Genomic DNA, 21,471 nt, shown 5'->3' on the forward strand with positions numbered 1-21,471 from the left:
CCATTAGTTTGTGGATTTGTGCTGCTTCAGATCACGTTTTATAAAATTTAAATATAAATCAATTTTAATCATTTACATACAAAAATTATCAATTTTTTAGACTTCTAAAATTAAGATTTCATAGGAAAGCAATGTGGAGTCCTTTCCTCAAACAATGCTGTTGTAATTCCTGTTGTGACAGCTCTTTGTGGATATCATAAAAAGAGAGACTAAACATGTAATACAGTTCTTTATCTACAGTTAAAGTCCCTGTTGGATCCCAGTATGTGTAATCTGATTGATAACTGCTAATTGTACTTTATCCGTATTTTGGTTTTTTGGCATGTCTAGAAATGTTTTTCTCTTATTTGGTATCCTTCTGTCATGCTGCAGTGGTGATGCTTCTGTAATTTTTTGCATGGTCTTCTAATGGGAAAATTGAATTTCATTCAAAAGCTAAATCTGGAAAACGTAGTCTCAGATTTGATTGATTAAAAGTATGCTAATGATACTTGGGTAACGTTTACTTTCCTAGCTTTCACCAATTTTAGTAGTTTAATGCGAAAATAGTTACAGGCACTTTTAAAATGTTGTTTTTCTCTGTTTTTCAATTGCTAGATGCAATGAACCTGTGTTTGACTCTGATAACTCATGGCTTCGAAGATACAAGTTTTCATATTTTGAAGTCTTTTAATCATTTATCGCGTGATAATGTGGACCAGGGTAGCTTCTTCTTGCAACATTGTGTAAATAGAGATATGGTATGCAGAAGAGTAATACTTCTTTCTTATTATACTAATAAAAAAGTATTTATTTAGTTGAATGCGACTGTGAAGATGGGAAATGGTAGATTTTTGTGTTGTTCTTAAAGAATAAAAGGATTTTAATATTTCATATCAACTTGCATAGTAAATTGAAATTCACAAAGGAATCATGTTGGCATGTGTAATATCCATTTCCTAAACATTAAAAGAATCTGACACTGTTAAAAATTTGAGAAATTGAAAAATATTTAATTTTTTTTACATTATTTGCAGCCTGTGAACAAGCTGAAGCAATTTTGTAGTGAGTTAAAAGAAGCAAACATGCACTCGGCACCATTACAGTTTATTTTGCGTTGCGCTTTGGAGACCAACAAATCAGGTAGTCTGCTTATTTAGTTGTTTTACATATGCTTATTTAAAGTACTTGGTGGCTTTAATGATCTTGTAATTATTTTCAGCCTTGGCCATTGAGGTGATGAAGATGATGAAAGAGGAATGCTTGCCACTCAGACCTCACTATTCCTGGCCGCTACTAGTTGGGTTCCAGAAAGAGAAGAATCTTAAAGGTTAGTTATTTGATAAATGCTCCTCCAGCTTTACTGCAAAACTAGTGCACAAATCTTTGTTAAAACATTGTTGTGAGATTCAGCAGAGTCTTGAAAGTAAATGAAAACTTTGCTGCATGTCTGACTTCATTGCAAACAATTTTTCCTTCAGAAAGACTTTTTTTAAAACTCCTTTCTTAGTCACAGTACACTTCGACAAATTTGAGGTCTACCCTTGTATAGAAAGATGTGAGGAGTGTTAAATTATCTTTTTAACTCTTCACATTCTTTCTGCCTTCCACTGGTGGTTCTTGTTGCTCATTACCTTTTACAGAGTTTACTCTTGAAGAATCTGAATGTGAGAGAAGAATTTAAAAGTAAGGTTATGTTATAATAGCTCTCCTGGACTGCAAACTCAATCATTTTTTCAAGCCAGCTTCTTACTATCTACCTTATAAACCAGATATGAGATTTGTGACAATAATAAAAACTGCAGAAGAACTTACATTGCTGAGTGTGTGAGCCTGACCTGACAGCATACTGATTGAAGGACAAAAATGCTCAATCTTTGGGATTCTTAAGTAGGTTTAAGCATTTAGCCTACTTTCCCCTGTTACACATGGGGATGTCTACAGGATATGAATAAGAATTGAACAAATATTAAATTTTAGAGTACAGTATCTAATTCTTTGGTTTGCGTTATTGGTAATTCAGAAAGAATGGTATTGTAAAAAGATGCTTTTAACAGAAGTACTTCCCCCTTGGGGAAACAAAAAACTGTCTTTTTCATCTTATCTCACAGTATAATGTGCTTTAGAATGAGATGCAGAGTTGTTAGTGTGACACTGGGTGACAAACAAAATGCACAAACAAAAAAAAAGTGCTTTTAGCAGACTCTTCATATCGCAATTTTATCTTAAATATACAGTCACATTCCAGTTTGGAAGAAATGCTGAAACAAGTATTCCCTAATTGTTTCTGGCTATAAAAATGTCTCAAGTCTTTTTCAAAAAGCCTTTGTGAAAACAATATTCAGTTTTTATTAACTCCTTAGGCTCTGTTCCTGCTAGACTACTTCCCAAGTTTATCTTCCCATGTTTTCGAATGCCTGAAAGTTCTATGATATTTTAAAAGTCTGGCAACATTGTTTTAGTTGGGTCCTTTGTGACTTACTTGAAATACAATGTTGCCAAAAATAAGTAAAATGAAATTGGTGTCATACTTCTCTACATGGATGCTGCCTACTGAAAGACATGCTTTGTGTTATTCCATGGGAAGTTTCACCTCACTGACGCAATAAGAGACGTTGGAAGTATTTTTAGGTGTAGACTTTGCTCCCAAAACTGAAGCAATATCTGAGCATTGAGAGAAACTTAAGTTTTCAGACCTCTGTTGGTCTTTGGCAAGATCAGAGGTTGCCTTAATTCTTCTAGTGTAGAAATCAACTGTGTTTTGGCTAGTAGTTCCTGCTGGAAGTCATCAGAAGAAAACTGATGAAGGAACTCTCAGTTCTGACTTTCTTTGCCATTTTCTAGGGAGCCTTTATTTTTCTATCTGGAAAGACATGGGATACATAAACTTCCATATGGCTGTATGATAATACTGTGCATTTGCAAACACATTTTTGTGGGTGATTTTGCAGTTTTTAAAATACATAAGAAGTTATCTAAGTAATTTCTTCTGCAGTGAAGAATCAGTGGAATTATTCTTGCTGCAGTGAAACAAGTTGTCTTGTTCTTTTCCATGTGTAAGCTCACATTCATTTTTTTGAAATTTAATAATAAAAAAATGAATATATGAGATCCAGTATCAAAAAATATAACCAATATGCTTGAAGGAAAGTAGCTGGGGGGGGGTGTGAGGACGACAGACACCCCACCCACCCTGAAATTGTTTCATAGAAATAATAGAGCAAAAAATAATCCTGCAGTGAGAACCTAAAGGTGAGAGCAGACAGTAAAGAACAGAATGGTGCTTTCTAACAGCAAAAAATATCAGAGATGTATGAACAAAATTATAGACAAACACTGCAGCACATCTCATACAAAAAATGAGGTAGTAGTTCCTTTCTCTACGAAGTAGTAATGCCTGGCCTAATGTGTGCAATTTTGTATCTTGGTGTAGTTAAAGCTGAAAATGGAGAACTTTGAGGAAGAACTATTAAAAATCTGATAGGATGTAGACAATGGACTAAATAATCATTAAAGAATACAAAATATAAGCAACAACCTATCTAGAACTGCAGGGTAAAAATGCCTGAATCAGTATGGATAATGTGACCCAAATATAACTAGTAACAACATTAAATTATATGTTTAGTTAACATTTATTATAACTAAAGCTGACACTGGATATCAAAGGAAATTCCCTAATGTCTGTATTAGGGAATTGAGTTTGAAAGAAAAGTAGCAGTGAAATGGTGGCTGAGAGGAATGAAACTAAACGAGGCCATTTTTAAATACACTGTAGAGAAGTTAATTGCTCTGAAATAGCAAACAGCTTTTTTCAGTCATTTTACACAAGTAAATAATTTCAGATGGGGCATTCTTGCTTTTATGTGCATCTGTTATATAAGTTGATAATTACTTACTTCCATAGTATCTAAGTGTGTGTATATATATGTATAAAAGTACCATTTATCTGAGTAAATGCTATTAGGCTTTTAAGAATGGAAAGTGCTTGCAGAGTTTAAAAGATCAATGTGCAGTGAATCTGAAACTGTTAGTGGCACGGACAGTCATACTGTGTCAGATGATACACTAAAAACAGGAGGGCCTAGTATAAATGAGCAGAAATGTTTGACTTACACTTGTAACTGAATATTATATAGCTTCCCTTCATCTTTGTGTAATATTTTTTCTTAAAGACAGTTTCGAAGTCGGTTGTATATTTCACTTTTGGTTTCTACTAAACTGTTGTTATATACACAAAGCATGGTTAGTGAATTAAATTTTTACTTTGGGAATTAATGGAGATAGAAGTCTTAGTCTAGACAGGAATAAGGGTGGCAATTTCACAAATAAGCTGCTTGAAATCCTGTTAGGTAGACATAGTTTTCAGGCAAAGAACTTTCAGAGTTCATCTGAAATTAACAGCATAGCAAAAATATGTCAAGTATTGTGTTGTTTCCCTGGATGCAACCTCACTTTTCGATCTGGAGGTTTCTTTTCTTATTTTCTTAGTAAACTGCTTAAAGCCCAATTTTGCTGCCCTTGCACATGTGGAACTGTATGTAACCACCTTAGAAATCCTCCCTGTTCTGATGGGACTGCTTTAGAAAAAGGCACAATTTGTTTTGAGAAACTTGGGAAATGAAAGGTGGACTGAAATGCAGGCCTCACTTCTCACTTCTTCAAAAGCAGCAAGTTGCTGTGCTCTACCACAGAAATACTGTGACTATTTATAATTAATCTCTTCTGTGTTTGTTCTTGGATATACTGATTCAAGGGTGGAATCTGTTCTGTTGAGATGTTTTGAGTGCTGTTTCCAGTATTGACAAAAGGGAGAACAGAAGCTTGGCTGTATTTTGTTCCCTGTTTCTGTCCTCTTTCCAATCACTCAATTATTTGATTTTTATATACTAAACTCCTGCAGTGCTTACCTATTTCAGCCCAGGGTCTCAAAAACCTGTTCTTGATCCAGCAGGGAATGGCTAGGAGACTTTACTGTGGGTTTTAGTCATATCCAGTCTTTTGGATCAGTGGTCTCCAAAATGGAGTGTGCCAGGCAATACACTGGCGTGTGAGCAGGCTGTTAGTAGATAAAATAAAAATTATTTAATTAATCATCCTATTTTTGTGTATGTTTTATGATGGGCATAATAGTATAGTAGCACATATATATAATTTCTAAATAAATACACATGTACTGCGAGTGTTCTCAAAAAAGTGTGGGAGACCAGTGTACTAGATAAATGTGACGGCACTTTTGTCTCTGTTCTTTGGTTTGGGGAGAGAGAACAGTTTAGTGTATTTTCCAATATGAGGAGCAAAGTATTTCTCAAAGTCCACACACATAATGCTCAAATCCTATTTCAGGATGTATTTGACAATTTCCTAGTATTTTGATTGAAGTGGTAATGTTTCATGGCTCTGTATTGTAGAAGATATATCTGATAATAAATTAGTTCTACTCTTTGTGAGATAGAAAATGTATGTAAAATTGTAGGATTCTGTGTTAGTTTTCATTAATCTTCTGTCTCCTAAAAAAATTGTACATCAGCCATCTTGGAAGCGAAGAAGTGTGTGGTAGCATTTTTTTTAAGTTTGCAGGTATTTTGGGTGTGTGCAGTATTGGTACTGGTATTCTTCCATAATCTGCATCTCACTGTTGTTCTGGTGTTCTGATCTTCATGCATGGCCCCTCTTCTGCTCAGGAACTGTGCCCTAGTAGACACTTGTGACAAACGTCTACTAGGGAAAGGGAATGCTTAACAAGCCTGTTTGCTACGCTGTTCTAGATACAAATTTGAACTGAAATCTCCTGCATTCACCACACTTTATTCACTATGGTATTTGTTCTTGGTCTTCAAACTAGTTCCTAGTGATAGAGTTACTTTGGAAAAGGTTTCAGCATACGAGGACTTAATATATTATCTGGGAAACGGAAAATACGAAAGAGAAACTAGCTGTCAAAATTTGAAAGGTATCAGGAAAGACTTAACTGTAATTAATTCTTTATTCATATTTTTGCAGATTCTGGGCCAAAATCAGGGTTTTGTTTAAGGCAAACTCGAACAGATGATGCGACTTTAATCTTGTGTGACTTGCCTGCATGTATTTTCAAGTGCTCAAAGGGAATTCACATTTGATTATTTGCACCATAGTGCACTGCATAAAACATTCATGGAAGTGTCACTTTTCCATAGGTGGCACTCCAGGGCAAAGACAGGGACTTTGGACATTTTTAAAGTAATAAGTATGAAATGCAAGTTGAAAAAAACATATGCTGTTTGGTACTGGTGTCCTGCAGCAACTGACAAATCGTTTTTAGACCAGCAAAAAATGGTAATACCTGTATTGGTTTTGACAGGGGTTCAGAGTTTGTAAGCTAGGGTTACTGTCAGAAGTTTCTGCAAATCAGAAGAGTGCGAGCAGTTAAAAAGTGTGACATATACTCTTAAACTCTACACTGTAATTGCTGAACTATTAATATTTGGTATCTATTGTTTTCAAATGTGTATCTACAGTAGTAATACACAGTCTAGTTGTGTGAATTGATCTGAACCCTGTAAAAGTTATAATGTCACTTTACTGGGGCTTGGGAGACTCCAGCCTTTTTCTGGATTTCCAGTTTGAAGCTGATGCGTTGATAATAAACCTATTTACTTACAAAAATTTTTTTTGTTTTAAACAAATCTAGAGAGAAATCTTGAAAACATGCCTTGCTGATCAGGGTTGGATACTGGGAACAAAGCTAAGAATGTATTACCTATTGAGGAATGCATTTGTATCTTGAATTTGGTTATATATACTTTACACCAAATGTCAGATCTGTTTTTTATGCACAATAATATGGACGTTTTGATATACAGCTCTAAAAGTTGTTTTACAAACATGACTAAGAGTAACTGTCATATATTCACTGTGTTAGAAGATTAGTTTGTGTACTAGCAATTTCCAAACTAGCCAAGAGTTTCATGGTTTTGGTAGTACAGCATGGAACAGGAGGTTTCGTAAATCTCTGTAAGTTTCACAGTTAACAGCTTAATATTAACACCTAAAATAAAAGTATAGGATCTTGTGTGGCAATATCAAGGAGGGACATTGAGGAAACAAGTCCTTGTTGTTTAAAAGCACCATGTATTTTTAAATGTTGACTCTCAGGTTTTCATTTTTCTGAAATGTTTAGCCTTACCATTTCTGCCTTGATAGGTATCTTTGAGGTCCTCAAAGTGATGCATGAGTTGGGGGTGGAACTTAATGCAGAAACATACACAGATTATGTTTTTCAAAATTTTGCTGATATTGAAACCGCCCGTGCTCAGATGAAGGTGAGTTTACATTTAGAATTCATAAAAATGACTATAGTATGGCTTATTTTTCTGTGTTGTCTGTGAAGGCTTTAGATCCCAGTAGTGCTCTGAACATGAAGTTGGTTTGATGAAGCCTATTCAGAATATTTAGACTACTTTTGAAACTGTTGTTGCACTGATGGTATGTTTACTTTGTCTTTCTCCTGCTGCTTTTCTGTCTCTTCTCCAGAGCTAACCAAAATATTTTGCTCAAGACTTACTAGCTTTCCATTTCCTGCAGTGGAAAACTAAAATGAATTATGTATTTTTTTTAAACTGGAGATTACAGTTGTTTCTGGTTGGTTTTTTTGTTTTTTTACCTGCTAAAGAATTCATTATTGCAAACTAGGTTTAACTGTCCCACTTCTTCTGCCTCTAGTAATTTTGTCTCTTGCAATTGATTTCAGTACAAAAGCTGGATAATTTTTGATCAGTAGCAACTTACCCAGCTAGCCATGTAGACTTCTGTAGAGCATCTTCTATGTTCTCAACAGCTATCAATACAAGAATACCACTGTCCTTTGGGAAGGAAACTTTTACAGATACCAAGTATCAGGTCTTCTCTGTGTGTACTTTCAATGATTGATTGCTTTATCCTAGAAAAATGGGTGCCTGTTTGAAACTGTTGGACTCTCTGTAGCAGAAATAAGATATGAAGCAGCACATGGAAGACTGAACAATGTCTTTTCTCTGTGTAAGTATTTTTCAAGTTGTGTGTTACTGCATACTTGACGGTAGCGTTGATTGGTTGAGACTAAGAGATTTACGTGTATTAATGTATGAGGTTTAAAGATACATGGGAAAGCTGAGCAAAGCTTTTATAATATGAGGTCCTCTATGATGAGATGTCGGACTGTTTGAAACTACCCATTCTGGATAACAAATGGTTAAATTCTTTTTTAGTATTGAACCTGGGCGTGAGATTTACATATAAGATATTTACAAATCACAGCTTTGCTGTGATTGTGATAGGATTGTGATCCTCTTGTACTGAAGAGGGCTTAAGGAAACAATTTGCCTTGCACAGTGGCTGTTAAGTTGGTGTGGGGATTTTTTTTTTGTTTGCAGCATCAATTACAACAGGATGCTAGTCTAACAATGCAGCTCTGAAGTACTACAGAATGATTAATGAAAGAACCAACTTTGAAGAACTGATTGGCACTGACATTAACCTGAGGGTATATTGCTGATCTGTTGGTCATGGAAGTTATGTGTACAAATTTGATGGGTTAATGAGGTGGTGAACTTGTAACAGCATGAATTAATCATTTCCTAAGAGTTTTCTCCAAAGACTCTTCTGATGCTCAGTGCTTGCAAAAGTTCATATACCTCATTGACTGAGTGTATGAGAGGGGATGATTTGCCTGATTAAGTAGGAATAAATGTTTGTCTTCAAAATTTAAAACAAATACAGCTTTTGTTTGTCTTGTGTACTGAGACAATAATAAAACACCTAAATTTGGACTAAATCTGGTACAGAAGGATCTCTTTTCAGACAAGTTTTATGTGTCCAAGGTTCAGGGAAAAGCTTAAGCAGTCTTTTGCTGCAGTTGTCATTAACTGTTTTATTTAACAAATATAGAATTATGTAGTCTATCGGCAATGACCCTGGGAAACTGTTGTGTTGAAAATGAGAAAATTAAATGAGTAGTTACTAATCAGTGATTTAATTTGTGTATTGGAGATTTATCAATTAGTGAATCATTAAGATTCACCTTACATTCTGCCATTGTTTTGTTTGTTGTTATTTCAAAACCCCCCACATTAACCATGAAAAATGAAGTACCTAAAATAACTTTGAAATTTTTTTGAAAGGATAACAGTTAGAAACAATGAGATTTCTTCTGAAAGGTGAAATAGTTTTGGTTCGGGGTTTTTTGCCTGCATTAAAGAGTAGAACCACCCCTGCACACTAATTTTGATTAACTGAGATAGTCAGATTTTAATGTGTTATAAGGCACAAATACATGTGTGCCTGATATATGGTAAATATATATGATATTGAAAGTATGATACAGGCACATATAGTAGGCTGCATTCTGTCTTCCTGTCATTAAATCGGTTTTACCTAGCACATTATTTAGCTGTTGTCTCTGTGTTGAATTTAAATCTTGTAGTGGTATTTCTGTTTACAAAGACTAGGGTTAATAATTCATGGAGACATAGAAAATTTCTTTTGAACTTGCGCTTTAAAGGAAGGTGCTCCTGTAAATAGTTTACAAAGCTGAAATGAATGCTAGTAAATCTAATTAGCACCTATGTAATGATAAGGCACAGATATTAAACAACCGATTTATTTTTTTTTTACTTGGCTCCTTTTGCAGTATTACAAAGAAGGAAAAAATAAATGCAATATGGAAAGTAGTTCAAGATTGTCTCATCAGTGTAGTCGGGGGAGGCGAAGGTTGGTTATTAATGCTGGTTGCTATCTAGGTGTATTGATTCAGCTTCTTATGCCTTATAATGTATAGATTTCTGCTACTGACAAGATGAAAACTACGAAGCATCAGCTGAGGAATCTGGGCACATAAGGCGGTGTACACGAGAGCCGCTTTTTCCCTTTATCATGCCGTTCCATTCCACTTCATTGTCAGCCCCTTGATTTTCTCAGACTTGTTTGTTGCTAAGGAAACCAGGTTGCCAATTGTCAGCAGCAGCTGAGCATACTAAGATGCTTTTCTGCTTGTCTTTTTATGAGCAAAAAGTTTAATGTACTACTGGAGGAGGATTTGTATTGAGGGTTTCTTGAAAACAACTTTACCTGGGATTTTCAAACTAAAATAAACATTCTAACATTTAAAACTTTGAGTTTTCTAAATGCCTGGAGTTAGACTAAGGAGTAGTTTTAGTATGCTGTTCCTGCCTTTTATTCCCCAGGTTCCTACAAGAGCTGGTGTTTTTATTTCAGTCCTCTTCTACCGTGTACCGTATTGCAGCCCTTGCTGAAAGGGCCCAGTGCATTCAGGTTTCTAGAGGGGTTAGTTCTGTTGTGATAGTGAAGCCAGATGGTAATAACTTCATACAGGACTTAAATGCATGTACTACTAGTTTTGGGCTTTTTTTGGGTGTGCTGTAGTGCTGGAATGAGAGACAGCAATTCTAGAGGAAGGAGGTAGAATGATTTGAAATATTTAGCCAAGAAATTATGTAAAGATGAGGATGTAAGGCATACCTGGAAATGACCTCTCGGGAACGTTTAATTTCAAGTAATTTTACAGTTTCCTTTATGTTCAACCAGTACTCTAAATATCAACATTTATAAAGGTATATCTTTCTCCCCATATGTTGAACTTAATTAAGTGGATAGTACTTTAGATGGAACTTTTTCTCTCTTGTTCAGGCAGTTTACACCAGCAGAAGCAAACACCTAAGGAAGTGTCATATGTTTTGTTTGTTTGTTTAAATAAAAAAAGAAACAGAAGGCAAAATTGTAAAGCCTTTTAAGGCAGGTATTCAGTCTGAAACAATCAGTGAACTATTTATCTCTGGTGGATCTTCTTTGTTGCAACACTAATATCAAGTTTTCTTGATTAGGATTGTTTGGGGTTTGTTCTGCTTTTTGGAACAGAATGGTTTTTTTGGTCTTGAACTTTTCTACGGATAAGATGCTTACTCCAATTACTAATTTGTATAAAAGACTAATGTATTAACTATTGAGATTAAAGGCAATGAAGAGGGAAAAGATATGTCTTTTAGAATATGTGATGCCTTTTGAAATGGAGCAGATCTAGAGCTGATAAACCCAAGACTGTTTCAAATACTTTGGTATTTGAAATTTTGTTAGACAAATGTTTGTCAGCGTTTACTGAACTAACAAAATAGTTCTTCTAATGACACCCTATTTACATGACCTACTGAGTTGTTGCAGTTTAGGGATTTTTCTTAAATCACTATTTAGAAACATTTCTTTCATTTACAGTGTCTTCAGCAAGCACACCTCCTATTGATATTCGTCAGTTTAGAAGTAACCTCATTTTGGGTTTTAAAAGGTAAGGTAGTTATATGATTACCTCTCGCGCCCTGCCCCTGTAGCAAAGTTCCCTCTCTTTTTGCCTTGTTGAGTACAAGTCTGTGAAGTCTTCCCCTGCCCCACCCCCTAACTCTGTGTTTGAAAATTTAAAAGTAGGGTTCCAGGTGTAGCAGATCTGAGGTGTATCTTTGTTTCTCTTGGCTCTCCGTGGTTTTCTTGTGTCTGCTTGTATATGAGCATACAATTGTTACATATAGCAGATCAAAAATAACTTCACTGTTCTTGTTTGTTTTGTGGTATTTGACAGTGTATAAACTTTTCAGTGTAGTAAACGTTCAAGGCGTTATCTTGATTCACTTTTTTGTTTATAAGCTGCTATGCTAATGTAAGATTTCCCTAAAGATTATCACTATTAACTATTAAAGTAAATGGGTGCTTAATGAAGATGAAGTACCAGTAGGAGCCAGGCATATTCTACTATATCCGATAGCTTTCTGTGCCTTCTGGGTTAATATGACTCCCAAATGCTCATGTGTAACACCTGCTGTTGTATTATATCACCATGACTTTGTATTCACAGCACTGTGGGTCCTGTTTTGCAACGAGGGCTCCTTGCTACCTTGCTAACTTGGAGCGTTGTCTTACACTTATACAAGTATATGTGGATTAGCAAGCATTTCTATTGTTCACTGTTTGCCCCAGTCAAGCACTTAAGACTGAATGAGGGATTTTTACAACATACCTACACCGCTGTGAACCAGAGAAATCACTTAATGTCTCTCAGGGTCAGTGTTGGAAGGCTGATTTTGTGGACTAAGTTTTTTCCTAAAATTTTGTAATGGCTATATGAGATACAACTATGTTTAGGTTGGATATTAGTAAAACATACCAGGTGAATATGACTAAAATAATTTCCTAGTAAATTGCAAGTTCTATCTAGCTGATCCTGCTCTACCATGGGAAAAAGATGAGAAAAAAACAACCAGTGTTCAAACTGGGTTTGGTAACTGGGCCTTAGTTGACCATCAAGGGATAAGTGGAATAACATCTTGGATCCAAGAGGAGTCTTTTACTATCGCTTTTAGTAGTCAGCCCCAGAATCATTCATTTCAGATATATTAATTTAAGTAACAGATTTTTGAACACATTTTCTCTCTGTAAGTACAGATAAATATTCAGTTGAAGAAAGACTTAAACTAGAAAGCAAACCATACCGATGTCACACACAACAAATGCTGGCACGAAATAGCCCTACCACTGGATAGTTGTACAGGTGTTCAGAAGGTGATTTAAAGTATCTTTGAGACATTACCAACTTGTATTAGGAAAACTAGCTGCTGAATAATCATAGTGTACTGAATCAAAACAGTTACTCTCCTCGGCGGTGGAACAGTTACTGTTGTGATTTCAATAGATATCAGACATTTGGGCTAAAACCGTAGAATTCTGAGGGAAATTAAGGATTACTGTTTCCCCCCTTCTCCTTGCCACTTGGAAATGTGGAATACATTATTTTTTTTATTTCTTTAATCTTAATCTCTCTTGTTTGCTTTTATTGCTACCTGATTTCAGAAAGGATGTACAAGGTTGGCTGTGCCCAAATTTAACCTTTACATTGTTTCTGAAAGTGTTTCTGAAAGTGTGTCCGTTCATGTTTCCTTTTCTATTTTAAACTTAATGGCTAGAACAGCCTGAAAATAAAGCTTGAGGGTATGATAGGATAGAAGAAAAGAATACTTGTACTTCCTGTAAAGACTCCAGCAAAATTTTATGACTAAATGCAGGTCTCGAATGTTCAAGTGAGTGGAGTTTAGGACCAGCGTACAAAAGTACAGGGTATGGACACCAGGGACACATGAACAATGTCTGTGGCAGACTAGTTTATGGATTATTCTTGAAGCTGCTCTCCTCTAGTACTGCTTTGAAGTATTCCCATTCTATCTGCCTGATGTACCATTACTATTTCAGAGTGAAGTACTTTAGGAAATTGATGCATTTGATATCTGCAGTTCATTGTCATGCTGTCAGTGGTGGAGCAAGTTCACCCAGGAAAGCTTAACTAACCTCACAGATAGCAATTTATTTTTTGCCCCTGCACTGTGTGGACCTACATTTGACTCGTTTTCAAATACAAGTGGCAGCTCCACAAAAACAATAACTCTTTCATAGGCTTAAACCTCCTGCATAAAATCCTAAACTTCTGTGAATGCTTTCAAGTTTCTATGCAGCTGTTCAGATTGACATAGGAAGATAAAATAAGGTCATAAGTTTTTCTTCTCTTAACCTTGTCTAGGTTAATGCTGCATTATAGTTGTTGAAAAGTTATAGCTTCTAGCAAGATTTTTGATGTTCTGTAAATTACAGGAATATGTCAGGAGTTTTTGTAGTTAACATAATATGTTGGGGGTTTATATGTTAGTGAACTGGTTAATATGTGATGTTTGGTTATAACCTGACGATGTACAGAGAAGTGCTCTCCATTGAGCTCTGTCCTGTTCTAGGAAAGGAGAAGTTAAGAGTTCTCCTGTGTTTTGTTTTCTATTTTTGTAAATATTATCTATTTATCTCTCCATAAGAAACATAATACCTTAAGAGATTTGCTTATTTGCTTTTCTGTATGGTATAAATGAATTTATAGCTGCCTGTAGTTGTCTTTCTATACTCAAAATGGAATTTTAATGCAGAGAGGTCTAGATTTTTGCTCTAGCAAATTCCACATATCAAGTGTTTGCTATGTAAAGTGCAACTTAAATGAAGCTTATTTTCTTTAAATGCTAAATAGTGACTTATTAAATTATTTCAATAAAATTAAAATACAATAATTGCCAACTTCAGTTTAAATCAACTTCATACACAGTAAGTATTGTATTTTTACTATACTGCATGTGGTCATAGTTTCTGCTGAATAACTTAAAATAATGCAGCAATCCAAACAGATAATTAAGACTACAAAGATTATGTTGTATTTTTTTTATTTTATAAGTTCCTCAGTGTAAAGGATTTATGGGTTTATTTTTTTAAAAGAACAGTAAAATCATTGTCTTGCTCTTAATTTGTTATCCTTTGCTGCCCTCTTCAGCTCAGATGATGTACATCTTTGGAGCAAGGTAAGTGGAGATAATGCTGTAAATAAAATAAAGTTCTTTAGGCACTACATGGTTATGATATGTTACTGTAAATCTGAATTGTAAGCCCCATAATTGTAGCAATTAATTTGAGCAAGACTTTTGTCAGTGGCAGATTTTACAACTGTATAAAGTTGAGTTTTCAAATTGGATAGTTAAGTGTAATTGTGAAAAATCAAATGTAGTGTTACCATGGAGTGTATGTTAGCCACTCCAATTTCTAGATTGATGTTGTAGCTGAAGGTAGTATATAGTTATATCTTCCAGAACAAAGTCTGCCATGGTTTTGCAATCTGTAGTTGTTGCATCCCCACGCTAGCGCTAATGAAATAATAAGGTACAATTAGAATTGTAAAGTTTTTGTCATATAACATAAAACATTGAAGGCAGTGCCAGATAAAAGAAATCACCTGGATGAAGTCAAGGGAAAGTGACGGATCATCTTGCCCTCTCTGGTATGGGCTGCATTAGGAAGACACTACGATATAACTTGATCAATAAATTTTGCAGAGCACTAGAATAGAGCTGTTGGCAGATACTGCCTGATGTGGAATTTGGGAAGAGATGCACTGTGCTTTTTGTCTTTTTTCTTTGACACTGTACCTGGTGAACTAATGAACTAGTACATAGTTTGCAGTATATTTTAGATTTTTGCAGAGAAATCTTGGAATGAAATGAAAATTGTAGTTTGAAAAGTCACTGATTAACGATACATATAAATCGGGTACAGCTTGTGAGGTGCAGGGTTTTTTTTTTTTATTTCACTACCATTTTCTGTTGTGTAAAGACTGTGGTGAGAGGATGTTTTTTGTCCTCTGCCTCTATCTTTCCTTTTTTGCATTTAAAAAATGACAAGGGGGGATAGGGAAAGGAAAAAAGGGGATCTCTTATTACTCCCATTGAGAAATTAATTTTGAAGGACAGTCAGAGAACTGAAGTAATGGTGGTCTGCACATGAAGTGGTGTCTAGAGTTAATTCTGCTGTTTTCCACAATGAAAGAAAGACACATTTTGTTGTCTTCACTAAATTTTTGAGTAAATACGTGTATCAACCTTTTAAAATAAGAAATGCTAACTTGGGAAATAAATAGATATCTAGCATTAGAAATGATACCACACATTCAGTTTTGGGGTTTTTTTCCTGTAATCCATCCTTTTTGCTATTCTGAGATTCGATTCAGAAGGAGAATTGTGTAGTTATGACTTTCTTGGATTTTATTGTAGCGTGTGTTGATTTGTCATAGGAGGGTGAGGGCAAAAGGGCAGAAGACAGCTGTAGTTTAACTGTGCACAGTGTCCATGGTGTTTGTAGAATGAGAAGTGATAGATATTGTATTCCACTGCACATTTGGTATTTTCTGGCTTTATTTCTCCCATTTTCACTAACAATTAAAGCTGAGGGCTCCTTCTCATTTGTCATTACTTAAAACACAGCACTTTAACAGGGGGAATGTATCTCCTTCTGACTTCTTTGAGATTGCATTCTAGAATCATGGCAGATAAAGCAAAATTATTGAGATGCTTAAAATCTCAGTTTTTAACTACAGATGATGGTATTTCCTTAAGAATAGTCAAATGGTTTTTTTCAAGTTATATAGTTTAGGTTAAAGTATTGGTAGGTAGGATGTGGGGACTTATCGTAAATGCTTCTTTTGCTATGATGAAGTAAAATCTGTGTATTCCTTCAGTTTGTATGACTGATGGTACGTGTGCTAAATATAGTTAAACGCAATTAATTTTTATGGATGCATATTTTATCATTCCAAATTGCACTTGTTTACAACAGCTCTACTAGTTATCTTAAATCTAGCAAAGCATGATAGATTGTGTTCCTCTATTTTCTTTATATATTTGGGCCGATTTCAGCCTTTCAGTAAATTGCAACATAATTGTAGTATCTCCAGGAGTGACACTAGTTAATATTTGCTTTAAGCGATGTCTTAACGATAGCTAACTTTCTACAGAAATGATACATAAACAGAATACTACAGTATCTGTCTTACTGCCATACCTCAGAAGGCATTTCTCTTTGCAATATTTTTCCAAGAAAAACCTATTATTTAAAAAAAAAAAAAAAACTTCTTTGTATTTCTTAGGGAATTACTATGATGTGGTAAAGAATAATACTCTAACAGAGAAATGCTTTATTATTTTGAGAATTCAATTTCAGATACTGTTTGTCCTTGCTTGCTTCTTTTGGCTGCAATGTACGATTATTCTGTCTTACCAGATAACAGAACTGTTGTACAAGGATGAACGTTATTGCCTGACGCCTCCAGGACCAACTGGTAGAGTTTCAATTTCTATGATTGTAACTTATCCACAAATCCGTTCTTCTGTGTAATGATGGGTTTGAGGGATTACAACAGTAAACACTGATTGCTTCTTTTTGAAAGTGAAATTTGAAAACATGTTGGGTAAAATCCTGATTTGAATAATCAGAGCATATTTTGTGAGATCCATGAGGTCTTTTTTTAGAATTATAAACAAATCTTGCTGATTTATTTTTCTAAATTTATTGACTGAAATAAAGATTTAGAATGAACATAATATCAGTGTTTAAAGTTTTTAAAAAATATTTAAAAATGCAGTCTTTCAACCCAGTTTTACCTTTAGTAGCTCTTCCAATTTCGTGAAGCAAAATGGTACTTAACATCCCAAATCTTCTACTTTGATATAAGTATACTTTTCTATATAATCTGTTTTTTTAAATAAGAGCTTTTTTTCCTCCTGGTGGGGCTGGAGGGGCAAGGGGATATGGGGAAGGCATAACCTTTGAGAAGAAAATAAATTGATGCTCTTCCTGTTCGTGGCTACAGGACTCCATATATTTTTACACTTTCATATATAAGACACTTAACGCTATCTGCTAAAGTCTTTTAGTCTTGATTTTCTTCAGGTAATAGCCAGCTTCTTCAATATTAGTTCATCTAATGGTTAAAATATTTTTATATTAATATTAGGATACTTAATGTAGCTTGGTAATGGAATATAATGGGTAAAATGTACAGAATAAATATGCAAAGTGTTAGAAATCTGTTTTTTTTTCTGAGCAATGACAAAATATTTGTGGCAACTATTTGGGGTAGTGGGCAGGAAAGGGGGGGAAGGCCTTGGGCAGTACCACTTCTGTCACACAGTAGTGGAAAAAATAGATTGAAGTAAGATTCTGTACTGAAAAGCTGTCACTAGGTCTGAAAATAATTAATATTCCTTTCACTCACCAGTTAGATATGTGCTCCCAAACCACATAATCTCTATGCCTCAGTGATCATTGTTGCCATTTCAGAGCCTCTCATCAGGGTGACATCTCACACCAAAATGATTTCTTATAAATTAATCTTGATAACATGACAGTCTCAGTAATTTTAGTGGAATGCTTTCTCTTGTTTTTTTTCCACAGAAGCTGTTGGCTATTTTCTTTATCACTTGATTGACAGCATGAGTGACTCAGAGGTACAGGCCAAGGAGGAGCGTTTGAGACAATACTTCCATCAGCTGAAGAAGATGGTACCATTTCATTTTTTGCTACATAATGCCTGTCCTGCCTGACATGTATCTATTAGATTTAAAATTGCTGCTTTTAAGTACAACCAGACCACTTCTCAATGACATGCAAGAGCTGGAGACTTGAATTACGCCTGAGATAATTTCTGTTAGACAAATTTCAGTTTGGTTATGTTTCAAAACTCATATAATTTTTTCCCCACCTCTTGGTACAGAATATAGTTATCCCTACAGCCCACTGCAGCGGCATTTGCAGACTGCTGGACTCCTCTCAAGTTCCTGAATTAATTAAGGTCTGTGGTTCTATAGCAATTACTTTGAAGCTAAAAAATCTGTACTCTGTGAATATATTCTCCTTTGCAACATAAATACCTTTATGCAGTGATTTTATGTAAGCCTTTTAAACTTTCCATGATTTTTCACCGTTGAAGCTGTTTTCATTTCATATGTGAAAGGGATACATTTAACAAGTGCTTTTTTCAAGTCAATGTAATAATGCTGCAGAATACAGCTTTTTTTTAACATTGCAATTATATAATTAACTTGGAACATTTTTAGCTTGATATGCTTGCTTAGAGATGGAACTTTTGTGGGGGGATTAGTGATATCTTTGTCTTACTGTGTTTTAGGATGCAAGGTTACTGTCTCATAAAAAAATCCTGTCTACAGACAACATTCCAGAAGTAAGTAAATTCGCAGATAGCTGTGCTTGTTCTTACTGTAATAATAATGTTTGGATATGGGTTTTAGATGAAGTGTAATCACTAGCTTTCAGATCATGGAAGTATATTAATGTTATTTAAATCTACCATTTGAAGTTCAGAGGTTACTTTCCAGAGTAAGAGTAAAGGCAGTCCAGATATTCACATAGACCTGATACTTGACCTTGGAGTTGGCTAAGGTTTCATGCCTCAGTTTCCCTGTCTGGTAAATTTTTTTCTTGAAAGTTCTAGTTAGTTAACAGTGGTGGTGTGAGACTTAATTCATGCTTGTAAATTACAGTGATCCACTTGAATGGCAGGAACCATATAAATCCACACAGCTTCTAATGGTGGAGTGTCAAGTCTTTACGTCTCTGATCTGAGCAGAGTGGAGATGGAAAAAGAAACAGGCTTCTATTCCCTACTTCCCTGAACACAAAGAACTGAGTAGGAGAGAAATAGTAACGTTGACCTTCATAGATACACTGCTTACTGCTTTTTTTACTGTATTCTGACTCAAATCTTCAATTAGTATGTACTATTTAAACAGATAAAAGCACCTTAAATGATTAAAAAATTTCTTAGAGTATGAAAGAAGAGGATTATTTTGTCTGTCTTTTATTAAAGTGATCCGACAAGTTGTTCAGGGAAGGGTGTTTTTGCAATTGACATTCTTTCTGTTACCTCCATTTAGAGTGCTAAATCTGACGTGTCTGCTTTGGAGAAGAAGCTAGAAAAGTGCAAAGCTGAAAACCAGCCTATTACAGATGTCTTGAAACAACTCATACATGCTCTTTGTGAAGAAGAGGTATCTTAAGCAATGCAGAGATAATTGGAAACACATAGCTATATTTTTAAAGGGACATAAATGACTGTATTATGGAAAGACATAGTTAAGCAAAGACAAGTGCAGTGCTTGAGGTTTCATGGTTTGATGCTTATAAATCAAACGGAAGTGCAAAAAGCAATTAAATCAAAAGGTTAACTAATTTCAGCAACACCTTGAATGGCATGTTTTGGGGTTGCTGAAGTTTGTTTACAATAATCTGCAAAGTGAATGATAGTAACAGCTTTGATAGGTTTATCATACATGCCAAATGTCCTTTCAAGCCATGGCTCCGGTCTCTTATATCTAGATTGTCAAGCAACTGATACATGCACTAGTCATTTGCAATTCAAATATTACTAGGTTGTTAATGCAGGGATTGAAATTCCATTTTCCTGCAGGAGGAAAGCTCTTCTGAGATAAAGGGTCTCTTGCCTTCATTCGGCAGGCGTCCAGCTGTAGTTTACATTCATTTAGTGTGTGTCTGTAATTTGTGGGGTATCACCACACTTTTATTCAGTTTCTTGTTCAGTATGATCCTGCCTATAAAGCTGTATATATAGGAACAGTCACAGTTGTGCAGATGATAGCACAATATTCTCTGTTGCGAAGAGTACAATTTAGAAAGAGTGATTCTCAGCTGTCTGTCTCTACAATTTTGCATGTGAAATAAGACTAGAAGCAAACACCATTGTAAGTTCAAAGTGGTCAAATGTATGAATAGGAATGTATAAAATATAAGCTTTCTATGGGATCATTAAGTAGTTTCTTATTCTTTAGAAAGTAGTTTTGTTATGTGTTTGGCAGTGTACCAGGTGAAAATTGTTATGAATTCCAAATAAACAAGAACTATTTTAGAATTTGGATTAATCATGTTTATGGTGTTTGTCTGGAATAAAAAAAAAGTCTTACATTAAAACATACTAGAAATATAAATGTTAAGCAAGAAAATATAAATATATTTAGAAATCTACTCTCAAGCTAGTCTAAAAGCTGTTTAGAAAAATAGTTAATTTCTGCAAAATAACTTCCACTCTTTAAATTTGCTAAAGCATTACAGCACTGTGTTTTCAAATGTGATCTTACACTACTAAAAGCACTAAAGCAGTCATGTAACTGCACACTGAACATAGAAGAATCTTAGTGTCGTATTGACTTTTCCTCTAGTTCACATCGTTGCTTTGTTCCTTTTTTAGAATATGCAAAAAGCCCTTGAAGTGAAAGCCAAATACGAACCGGACATGGTTGTCGGTGGCTATGCAGCCTTAATAAATTTGTGCTGTCGACATGATAATGTAGAAGAGGCAATGAACCTGAAAGAAAAAGTGTAAGTACACCGGCACTGAAACATGTCAGAGAGATTTATGCTGATACACAGACCTTACTGAATTAAGTAGGTTGAGTATTAACCCCCTCATCCATTTTTAATTAGTTTTCCCCACCAATGTATGTGCATTTAAAACAGTCATGGGTGTGGTTTTTTGAAACAAAAAATTTGCTTTGTATAATGGAACATCAGAAGCAGCTACTTCGTATGGTCAATAATTATCTTTTTCGTTTTCTTTTTTTAAGACAAATTGCTATGTAGGATCTGATTTGTTTTTGTTTTAAACATATATAGCATCCAGATTGAAGTTTGGCCTAATTTTGGGGGAAAAAAAAAAGTACTTGTATTCTGTATTAGAAAGCACCTTAGAATGTGTTTAGGATGCGCTGTACCTATATTGTCTTTAGAATAGCAGTGTTTCTGAGCAACATTATTTTAAGACTGTCAACAAGCATTCTACTTAATTTTTACTTTCAGAGCTTTGTATCTTGGCTGTGAGAATTAGCTCCCAGGTAAAAGATGGAACAGATTCTTACAGATCATCTTTCTGTTTGCCCCTTCCCTTTTTTCCCTTGAAAGCCTCCTTTAAGACTGATGCTACAGTGATTATAGAACAAGTTATGTGTTACTTTCAGGTTTTCTCTCTCAGATGCACCTACAAAGTATTTGCTTTAGTTTTACACTAGGTTTGCAGGCAGGTGCTCATTATACTTT

General features: G+C 35.0%; 1 protein-coding gene across 2 annotated transcripts in view; it reads left to right on the forward strand.

Moving 5' to 3' along the window:
• Nucleotides 1–21,471, forward strand: part of LRPPRC (leucine rich pentatricopeptide repeat containing) — a 92,500-nt gene that overhangs the window by 18,522 nt on the left and 52,507 nt on the right. For both annotated transcript variants that reach the window (XM_055725681.1, XM_055725680.1), the window contains exons 9-21: nt 598–740; nt 1,017–1,122; nt 1,202–1,309; nt 7,162–7,280; nt 7,902–7,995; nt 11,221–11,290; nt 14,351–14,378; nt 16,627–16,684; nt 17,800–17,906; nt 18,119–18,196; nt 18,533–18,586; nt 19,299–19,412; nt 20,627–20,757. In XM_055725681.1, the coding sequence (XP_055581656.1) occupies nt 598–740; nt 1,017–1,122; nt 1,202–1,309; nt 7,162–7,280; nt 7,902–7,995; nt 11,221–11,290; nt 14,351–14,378; nt 16,627–16,684; nt 17,800–17,906; nt 18,119–18,196; nt 18,533–18,586; nt 19,299–19,412; nt 20,627–20,757 (1,210 nt within the window). The remainder of the gene's footprint in view (nt 1–597; nt 741–1,016; nt 1,123–1,201; nt 1,310–7,161; nt 7,281–7,901; nt 7,996–11,220; nt 11,291–14,350; nt 14,379–16,626; nt 16,685–17,799; nt 17,907–18,118; nt 18,197–18,532; nt 18,587–19,298; nt 19,413–20,626; nt 20,758–21,471) is intronic.

The sequence above is a fragment of the Falco cherrug genome, chromosome 13 (genome assembly GCF_023634085.1).
Source record: "Falco cherrug isolate bFalChe1 chromosome 13, bFalChe1.pri, whole genome shotgun sequence".
NCBI lineage: Eukaryota > Metazoa > Chordata > Aves > Falconiformes > Falconidae > Falco > Falco cherrug.